The sequence below is a fragment of the Cupressus sempervirens genome, chromosome 3, assembly GCF_028749045.1.
Source record: "Cupressus sempervirens isolate cs-2001-9-10 chromosome 3, ASM2874904v1, whole genome shotgun sequence".
Taxonomy (NCBI): Eukaryota; Viridiplantae; Streptophyta; class Pinopsida; order Cupressales; family Cupressaceae; genus Cupressus; species Cupressus sempervirens.
In genome coordinates, this window is record NC_143120.1 from 972,315,112 (window position 1) to 972,326,663 (window position 11,552).

Sequence of the window (11,552 nt, forward strand, 5' to 3'; positions counted from 1 at the left end):
CAATAAATTTTCCAATTTATGTGAGTTACAGATTGTGACATCCTCCTCCTTTTATAAAATGCATCATCCTGATGATTTGTATATAAGAATTACAATCATATCTAAAGACAATTAAGAAAATCCTAATCATTACTCATAATAAGACATATGCTTCTATTAACAATATAGACTTCCATCTAATGAACAAGGTGAAAATGCATTCTAATTCATTATACTTGAACACAAACAATTTCTTGACAGAATGCTTCAATAACACTATAATGCACGGTAATGAAGGTGCCAATTCAATTCCATATTACCTGACGGTTACAATTTATGAGTGTAACACTCTTTATTTCAAGAAACTCTACAATATGGATTGGGGACGGTACAGGACGGATATAAAAATGAGATGCGGAATGCCATATTATGGCAAACAATTGAGTGAGAACAGCAGCAGGAGGGTGTAACGCCATTGTCGTTCGAGTGTTCTTACTGTCTACATGTAGCTAGGGAAGAAACCCCTTTTCCCTCAGGCTGCCCACTGTATCGGTCAGACATTCTTTTATGGGTGTAAATGAGAGACCCAATTCCCTTAGCTTTTGATTGCTGAATTTGTATGCTACTTTCCTTGGATTTACCTGGTCTGAACATCTGCAGAGGAGGGGAAGATAATGAAAACCCATGTTATAATAAAAATTCAGGGTTAGTAGGAAAGTAGGGAAATACTAAGAATCCATAATTACTTGGTAGGAATTGGGTACTGCGGGAAGAGTTGTGCCAAGAGATCCACAAGCTCTCCTCTGTGCAGGCTTCTTTCTCCACACAGATATCGACCAGAGGCAGAGGGAGTCTCGTAGAGCAAAATATGCGCTCTCGCCACATCTCTTACATCCACGTATACCTGAGTTGCATTTGCATACGTCTTGGCCGACCCTGGATTGAATTGAATTGAAATGAAAAAGAGAAAGAGTTAATTTGACAGAGTGAGCGTGAGCATGAGCATGAGGGGGAATAGGACCACTTTAAATGTTAGCTGAAGCTCACGAGTTAAATACTTCAAAACATGGGCAGTGCTGAAGTTCATAGTGGGCTGGAGCAGAGGACCCAATACAATAGAGGGATTAATCCTTATCAACTCCATACCCACCTTCTCCGCATACTCACACGCAGCTTTCTCTGCTACCGTCTTTGAATAGCAATACCAGTTCTGAGCACCAAAAGAGAAAGAGGAGTTGGGATAATATGGATATTAGTTTAAACAAGTCTTTCCATGGTATACAAATACAAAATTCAAATACAAATGCAAAGCAAATGGGTAATTACCTTGGTTTGGATGCAGTAGTGAAGGTTGCTCCAGCAGTCCTCATCGACAATGGCTTCCGGATTTCTGTTGGGGTCGAGGTAAATGGCGCCGATGGAGGACGTGAGTATCACTCGCTTCACTCCCACTTCGTTGCAGGCCTTCAACACATTCAGACTCCCCTTCACTGCCGCCTGCACCACTTGTGCCTGTCCAGTGTCCAAGTGGGCATTTTACATTCATTCAAAACTTAATTGCATAATTTGGTCATCAAACGCATAATTTGGTAATAAGCAAGGGACATTACCGGATCTTCAATAATAGGGCAGGCCGTGTGAAAGACTCCTTTGCAATCTCTGATGGCTGTTATCAAGCTGTCATAGTCCAGAATATCTGCCTTCACAAGCTCGAGCCTTTCTTCCGCCCCTTCCAACTCTTTGAGATGGGCATACTTCTTATCATCTGCGCATATTTATTTTGAAATGTAATTATATGTTGCTCATCGAAATGTAATGTGAAACCGTGACTACGTTAATGAAAATGCAGGGGATGAGGTCCCCTGCACAAAGCCTAAAAAAGAAAGATCAAATTGTTAGATAAGAAAGAAATATGTGAATGCAATACGTAAATGGTAATACTGACCAGGGTCGCGGACTGTTCCTCTAACAGTATAACCTCTACTCAAGAGCATCTTGACAAGCCAGGAGGCAATGAAACCTCCAGCTCCCGTTACGCACACTGGACTCTCCATCTTTATCTTTATCTTTTTCAATTTCTTTTTCTTATGCTTTCGACATTGGTGTGTGAGCTTTATGCCTATTTATAAGGAGACTCAGATGTATATTGTAGCGGTTTGGCAAGATCCGCAAACTGATCTGTGGACTGTGGACGGAGTAAGTGTTAACTACGTCACAGTTTACGGTGGACCGAGGAAAGACCGTCGCTCCCAAAACAAACGGTGTTAACCGAGGAAAGAGGGCACAGTTGACACGCCTCGCCGTCTCCTCTAAACAAGGGACTGCTTCTGGAAAAACCATTCAACCCACCCCCCGGATTTCCATTTTTATAATTGCCCTTCCCAGCGCTTTCTAGTTGGAAGCTTCTCTCTCTATAAACTACGACTCTTCTTTTTGGATGCTTCTCTCCACGGTTTCAGCCTTGCTATCGGGCTTAGGCTGTTCAATGTTCAATACTCGCTATCACTCACAACTTTCTACGCTTCTAATTGTAGAGGTCACATAGAGGTCACATTGGCAACTAAATATCAATTTTAAATGCTATTCTTTCATTGGTCGGGTTTTTAATGTAGTTAGGCCCCGTTTGGTTACGGGAATACCGGGCGCGGAATAGGGTTTTCAGCGTCAAAATCGGGTTATGGAAGAAAACGGTGGCTTTTGGTTCATCAAACGCATAACCCGGTTTCGGGTTTCGTCTATCAATTTCGCTGAAAAATTGGAAGAAATTTCTTCCAAGAAATAGGTGGAAGTTGAAATAAAAACCAGGTTTTGGGTTTTTATGAATGCGTTTGAATAAATCGTCGGGTCCGCCGAATCCGCCTTAGGTTTTTGGAAGAACAAATTGGGTTTTTTGGAAGACGACGGTTGTATTGTTTTCGTGCTCTGTTGTGCAAAGACGAGGGTTTCTGGTTTGCTGCGTTTGTTGGGCTTGTGGGTTTTCTGTGGCCGTGGTTTGCGAGGGTTTCTGGTTTGTGGGTTTTCTGTGGCCGTGGTTTCCTGTGGCCGTGGCATTTTCTGTGATTTCTCTTCTCCACTTTGAACAGCGGCGGCGGTAAACGGTTCTCCTTTCACACCCACCTTTGCATACTAGATTTTTTAAAATTTTTTTGGTTCATTCAAGCGTAACTGTTTGTTTCAAATCTGTTTTTAAAATAGTCAATATATGTGATAACTGTTTGTTTCAAATCTGTTTTTAAAATAGTCAATATGTGCTCACTAATAAATTCGAGTATAGTGCTGTGAGAGATCAATACCAGTGAAATGAAAAATTAAACTTTGTAACAGTTTCTGGCTGTTTGTTTTAAATCTGTTTAGCAAAATAGTCAATATGTGCTCACTAATAAATTCCACTATAGTGCTGTGAGAGATCAATACCAGTGAAATGAACAACCAAACTTTGTAACAATTTCTTGCCAGTAATGACTTCTAGTATGTTGTTGTGAGAGATGAATGAAATACCATAAAATAGAGCCAAGTCATAAACTTGTGCTCACTAATAAATTCCAGTATAGTGCTGTGAGAGATCAATACCAGTGAAATGAATAACTAAACTTTCTAACTGTTTCTTGCCAGTAATGAGTTCTAGTATACTGCTGTGAGAGATGAATGCAATACCATTAAATAGAGTCAAGTCATAAACTATGTATGAATCAACTATGTATAGATCAATGTCAATCATGGCTTTTATCTATACATAATCAATATGTGCTCAATATGTGCTTAATAATGAATTCCAGTGTGTGCTCATGTGATTACCTGTATATATCATAGTGCCAATCAAGCAAAACATGTCAATCATGGCTTTTATCTATACATAGTTGACCTATACGTAGTTTATCATGGTTCAAATCTGTTTAGCAAAATAGTCCAATATATGCTGTAACAGTTTGTTTAGAATCTGTTTGACAAAATAGTCAATATATGCTCACTAATGACTTTCAGTATAGTGTTGTGAGAGATCAATACCAGTGAAATGAACAACTAAACTTTGTAACAGTTTCTTGCCAGTAATGAGTTCTAGTGTACTGCTGTGAGAGATGAATGCAATACCATTAAATAGAGCCAAATCATAAACTATGTATGGATCAACTATGTATAGATCAATGGCAATCATGGCTTTTATCTATACATAATCAATATGTGCTCAATAATGAATTCCAGTATGTGATTGTGTGATTACCTGTATATATTATAGTGCCAATCATAATAGCAAAACATGGCAATCATGCTTTTATCTATACATAGTTGACCTATACATAGTTTATCATGGTTCAAATCTGTTTAGCAAAATAGTCCAATGAGTTCCAATATAGTGATGTGAGAGATCAATGCAATACCATTAATCAAAGTGAATCATGCCAATGAAATGAACAACTAAACTATGGATATATCAAGTATGTATTGATCCATGCAAAATCATTCAACATACTTATGAGGTCATAAACTATGTATAGATAAAAGCCATGATTTCAAACTATGTATAGATCAATGCAGAAAGAAACTCTATTCCCATTGCCAACTATGCTACTTTTCATCTTCTAAAAGACGAGCCTCAGTTTCAGCGGACCCGACGATTTATTAAAACACATTCATAAAAGCCCAAATTCAAGTTATAGTTTGTACATGTGTATGTGTACATACATACATATGTTTGTACATTTATACATGTGTGTACATGCATACATACATGTGTGTGTATGTACGTACACACATACATACTTGTGTGTGTATGTACATACACACATACATACATGTGTGTGTCTACGTACATGCATGCATACATGTGTGTGTGTACGTACATACATGCATACATACATACATACATTCATGTGTATGTATGTACATACACACATACATACATGTGTGTGTACATACGTACATGCATACATACATGTGTGTGTGTGTGTGTGTGTACGTACATACATGCATACATACATGTGTGTGCACATACATATATACATACATGTGTGTATACATATAGACAAATGGAATCAATATTATGCTTTCATTGGTATAGATAGATTACATGGAGTATAATGACACATTGTAATTTGTTCTTTATGGGCTTATGATCCTCGGTAGTTGGTACTCCTTGCTGTATTTGAATAAATAATTGACTTCTTAATGCAATGAGGCTAGCAAATAATCATGTTGTATCTCGATAGGTGATAGTTGATATTTCATAACTGATAGTGTTTAAATTGTCCACCTTTCAGGTCACTGATGGATCCTATGGAGAGTATAGAGGTCCAAGGAAGCATAGTTAGGAAGACCACATACACCCGCATTCTCACAATTCTTTTTGCTTTTGTTGGCATAGCCAAATTATTGGTAGCCCGAGAAGGTAGTCAAATGGGTAAATGAATAAGAAAAGGAAATTCCTTTTGTAGAGACATTATTCATTCGAATGAGGTGGATTGTCATGATCAGATTCGAATGAGTAGGGCAGCCTTCTTTTCTCTAGCTCGTATTCTGAGGCTGAAAGGAAGCTTGAGAGATACGATCCACTTGAAGTTAGAGGAACAACTAGTGATGTTCCTCCACACCCTTGGGCACAATCTAAGGAACCACAAGATTGCCCATAACTTTGGGCACTCAGGAGAGATAGTCAGTCGGTACTTCCACAAGGTTTTGATGGCTATCTTAGCCCTTCACAGAGATTACTTCATACCACCTAGTCCAGGCACTCCTCCTGAAATTAGTGGGAAGGATCGTTTTGAACCATTCTTCAAGGTAAATCACACATTATTACAAGTTTATTGTCTAGAATGTTGTCCTTATCTTATTATTACTTGAGCATACATTTGATCAGTGTATCATATCCCATAGGATTGCATTGGAGCCATCGACGGTACCCATATTCCAGTGCGAGTTGATGTCGACATACAGGGTAAATATCGTGATAGAAAAGGGAACCTATCGCAAAATGTTATGGGTGTCTTCTCCTTTGATTGTAAGTTTCAGTATTGCCTTGCTGGTTGGGAAGGCTCTGCTGCAGATATCCGTGTTCTAGCCTCAGCTCTATCCAGATCAGATCCACTTGTATTTCCCCGTGGTAAGCCAAATCACATTTTAATATACTCAAGGTTATGCTAAATGGTTCAAGTATTGACAATATACTTTCTTTATATAGGAAAATATTATCTCGTGGATGCTGGATATCCAAATGCACCTGGATTTCTCGCTCCTTATCGGTGTACACGCTACCACTTGAAAGAGTGGTCAAGAGAAAACCCAATAAACTCTGCACATGACTTGTTCAACCATCGACACTCCTCTCTTAGAAATGCAGTAGAACGTATATTTGGTATTCTGAAGCAGCGTTTTCCAATCTTAAGACATGCAACGTCTTATGATATCATGACACAATCCTATATTGTTTTAGCATGTTGCATACTTCACAATTTCATTACGATAGAGGATGACCTTCCATCGGAAGAAGCTATTGAAGAGGAAGATGATCGTGATGGGATAGAGGTGCCACTGCTTGAGACATATGGGTTGTCTTAGGAGGATAGAAATGAGTGGGCCCAATTTCGAGAAGATATAGCAAATAGGATGTGGGAAGATTATAGATCTCGAGAATAAATGATTTATTAGAAGGCAATGTGCTTTATATGATTAAATTGATGTATGCATATACAATGATGGTGTGTGATTTTGTTATTCTGATATCAGTCTTTACTACATTCTATTTAAATAAAAAGAACATTAACTTTCAATTTCACACCTACATTATGTACAAAAATTGTTGATCATATCTACAATACACAATTCAACTTGAAATATAGATTACATTGATTTAAATGCAAGAAAGCACAATTATTATACATCTTTGCATTGAGAAAGTACAATAACATGCTTCATAATGGGGCTCATGACTATTTACTTGCCATTGATATCACCATTTTGTCTTACTGGTAGTTTTTTTGATGTTGATGTGCTATCATCAATTATTGCTTAAAATGTGTATCATCTTCAGTTAAATTCTTTCAAGTTTATTAAATGTTAGCCTAATTGCATTAGGATGTATTAAAAAATGATATTTAAAGTTTATCATCTTCAATTTTAAATGAAATACAACAAGGAGTACCAAATGATGAAGATCATAAGCCCACTAATAAGAAGAGAACAACGAATTCGTTGAAAATCTTATTTTTCTGATGTTACTGCTTGCTGTATTCCATTTAAATTTAAAGAGCAATAACTTTCAATTTCAGTCATATGATTACTTTAAATCGTAATACATTTACCTATTCAATATGTTAGCCTTGTTCCATTATGACGTATTACAAATTGATAGTTAAAGATTTTCTACTTCAAATTTAAATGAAATACAGGAAGGAGTACACAATGGCATATACCGAGCTCATGATGAGCATGGACGGATCTGATCATGTGAACCAGATGTGTTCTCCCATTACTTTGAGTGATATAGATGGATCCCTCGCTGTGAGCAACAAATCTTCTTCAAAGAAGAAAATGTGGACAAAATTGATGGAACACAAGTTTTTAGACTTGCTCCTTGAACAAGTCCATCTCAGACGGAAAGGTGAAGGTGGGTTTAAAAAATAGGCATGGACTGCGATAGAGAGGACATTCAATTCAACGATGAACTCGAATCTGTCACGAGATCATTTTAAGAATAAGCTAAAAACATGGAAAGTAGGATATAAAGTAATGAAGGACTTGAAAAATACAAGTGGGTTAGCTTGGAATGAAGAAACTCAAACTGTGGATGCTGAGGATTCAGTGTGGGATGACCTTTTGAATGTAGGATGATCTTTGTACTCTTTTCATTGAAGAAATTTTCCCTTCTTATTTTAATAATGAAAAACTTACAACCTAATCTATCTATTAATGCTTATATGTAGAGGAGAGAATTCAAAAATGCAAAAATGTATAAGAGGTCACCTTTCCAATATTTCAATGAGTTGGCTATAATTGTCAGTAATGACATTGCTGAAGGGTTCGCATCTACAACACCCCTTGATGCTGAAGAAGGGCACCCTATGAACGATGCATTTAATGTGCTTGATGAGGATGATACCAATTGTGGTACACCTCTTGATAGCCAACCAGATATTGATGAAGAGTTATATCATTCCAATCAGTCAAGTGCAAGTGCTAGAGGGACTCCTCCAACATCATCATCAAGGAGGGGAAAGAGGAAGAAGACATCTTTGGCTGCATCATTGGATGTGATATGCGAAACTATGAAGGAACTGAAAGATGGCCTCATTAAGCCTCAGATTGTAAAAGTCGAAAAACTGAAGATGATAATATTTTGACTGCTGCATATACTGCTCTCAAAGCTGTCCCTGAACTGAGTCGAGCAATTTTCGTGAAAGCACATGATACCTTCGTGCTTCAATGTGAAAGAGCCAAAGGGTTCTTGATGATGGATGAGGTGGAGAGAGTGGAGTGGATTGCAATGACATTTGGTACCATTTAGCTATTTCAGCTACTGACTGGATTGCAATGACTTATGCTGCATGATTACTCTATTCAATTGTTTTGCATTAATCTCTAATAGCACTAAACTGAAACTATATTAATCTCACATCACTATATTGGAACTCATTATTGAGCACATTTTGACTATTTAATTAGTGATCTCTCACAACACTATACTGGAAGTCATTAGTGAGCATATATTTACTATTTTGTTAAACAGATTCTAAACAAATTGTTACAGCATGTATTGGACTGTTTTGCTAAACAGATTTGAACCATGATAAATTATGTATAGATAAAAGCCATGATTGTCATTGATCTTCCATGTATCCATACATAGTTTATGTGTTGGCTGCGTTTAATGGTATTGCATTGATTTGTACATAGTTTATGACGTTATAAGTATGTTGAATGATTTTGCATGGATCTATACATACTTGATATATCCATAGTTTAGTTGTTCATTTCATTGGCATGATTCACTTTGATTAATGGTATTGTATTGATCTCTCACAACACTATACTAGAACTCATTAGTGAGCATATATTTACTATTTTGTTAAACAAATTCTAAACAAACTGTTACAGCATGTATTGGACTATTTTGCTAAACAGATTTGAACCATGATAAATTATGTATATGTCAACTATGTATAGATAAAAGCCATGATTGTCATTGATCTTCCATGTATCCATACATAGTTTATGAGTTGGCTGCGTTTAATGGTATTGCATTGATTTGTACATAGTTTATGACGTCATAAGTATGTTGAGTGATTTTGCATGGATCTATACATACTTGATATATCCATAGTTTAGTTGTTCATTTCATTGGCATGATTCACTTTGATTAATAGTATTGCATTGATCTCTCACAACACTATACTGGGAGTCATTAGTGAGCATATATTTACTATTTTGTTAAACAGATTCTAAACAAACTATTACAACATATATTGGACTGTTTTGCTAAACAGATTTGAACCATGATAAACTATGTATAGGTCAACTATGTATAGATAAAAGCATGATTTCCATGTTTTTCTATTATGATTGGCATTATGATATATACAAGTAATTACATGAGCACATACTGGAATTCATTATTGAGTACATATTGACTATTTTGCTAAACAGATTTGACACAAACAGCCAGACACTGTTACAAAGTTTAGTTGTTCATTTCACTGGTATTGATCTCTCATAGCACCATACTAGAATTTATTAGTGAGCACATATTGATTATTTTGCTAAATAGATTTGAAACAAATAGTTACCACATCTATTGACTATGCTAAGCAGATAGCAGATAGAAATAGAACCATGATAAACTATGTATAGGTCAACTATGTATAGATAAAAGCTAGTGATATACTTGTAAATTTCATTATTGAGCACATATTGATTATGTCTAGATAAAAGCCATGATTGCCATTGATCTATACATAGCTTATGAATTGGCTCTATTTATATGGTATTGCATTCATCTCTCACAGCACTATACTAGAACTCATTACTGGCAAGAAAATGTTACAAAGTTTAGTTGTCCATTTCAGTGGTATTGATCTGTCACAACACTATACTGGAATTCATTAGTGAGCACATATTGACTATTTTGCTAAACAGATTTGAAACAAACAGTATGTATGTACACACATGTATGTATGTACGTACGTATGTATGTATTATGTGCATATGTATGTACACACATGTATGTACGCATGTATACATACTTGATCTATGCATTGCATTGATCTCTCACAACACTATACTGAAACTCATTACTGAGCACATTTTTACTGTTTTGCTAAGCATGTATGTATGTATATGCGTATGTATGTATGTACACACATGTATGTACATATGCATGTATGTGTGTGCATATGTATGTACACACATGTATGTACGTATGTATGTATGTATGTGCATATGTATGTACACACATGTATGTACGTATGTATACAAACTTGATCTATGCATAGTTTAGTCATCCATTTTATTGACATGATTGGCATTGGTCAATACGCAGGATAGTTGTTCATTTCATTGGCATTCGCACGATTGGCATCTGAAGTCATTCCAGATGGTTAATTGGCTTTGTGTAATGGTATTGCACTGATCTGTCACAACACTATATTGGAAATCATTACTGAGCACATTTTTTCTATTTTGCTAAGCATGTATGTATGTATGTGTGTATGTATGTGCGTATGTATGTATGTACGTGCGTATGTATGTACACATGTATGTACATGTGTATGTATGTATGTATGTGCGTATGTATGTATGTCTGTGCATATGTATGTTCACGCATGTATGTACGTATGTATACATACTTGATATATGCATAGTTTAGTCATTCATTTCATTGACATGATTGGCATTGGTCAGTACATAGTTTAGTTGTTCATTTCATTGGCATTCACACGATTGGCATGTGAAATAATTCTAGAGGGTTAGTTGGCTTTGTTTAATGGTATTGCATTGATCTCTCACAACACATAGTTTATGATCTCGTAAACGTTTGGTATAGTTGTTCATTGCATTGTTAATTAGAGTTATATTTGAACCATACATACGTGGAATACACAAGGAGTGGCAAATGATGAATGCTCAATTGTAGAACTTGAAAGCATATAGAAATGTGATTTGCTAGATGATTGTATAGTTCATGATTCTGTCCTATGTTATATCTATAGTCCTAATTTGCTTGCATATGTTTTTATTTTTTTGTCTTTTTGTCCCTATTTGATTTTCTATGTATGTTCTCGTTGACAAGATTATCAAAAGTATTGAGGATTTTTGGTAGATGATTGTACAGTCATGATTTTGTCCCATGTTATATGTATATTCCTAATTTGCTTGGATATTTTTTAAATTTCTTATTTTTTTTTCCACAATTTTGTTTCCTATGTATGTGCTTCTTGACAAGATTGTCAATGGTATTGATAAAGTGTCTTTCTCTTGTATTTTTTTATTGCTCTTGATTTGCTAATATTGCAAGACCACACATGCTGATAAAAAATGAGCTATCTGATGATTGTTTACTGTGTTTGTAAACGATCAATATTTCTGAT

The 11,552-nt window shown here is 36.0% G+C and overlaps 1 protein-coding gene across 1 annotated transcript; it reads right to left on the reverse strand.

Annotated features, from left to right (window-relative positions):
• Window positions 1–261: 261 nt before the first annotated feature.
• Window positions 262–2,318, reverse strand: LOC149569987 (cinnamoyl-CoA reductase 1-like). Its single transcript, XM_089817847.1, has 6 exons — window positions 1,925–2,318; window positions 1,590–1,744; window positions 1,306–1,491; window positions 1,027–1,189; window positions 726–915; window positions 262–633 (listed from the first exon to the last, which is right to left on the reverse strand). Exons 1-6 carry the CDS (start codon window positions 2,031–2,033, stop codon window positions 489–491), a joined length of 948 nt encoding a protein of 315 aa, XP_089673973.1. The 5' UTR covers window positions 2,034–2,318; the 3' UTR covers window positions 262–488.
• Between the last annotated feature and the right edge of the window lie 9,234 nt (window positions 2,319–11,552).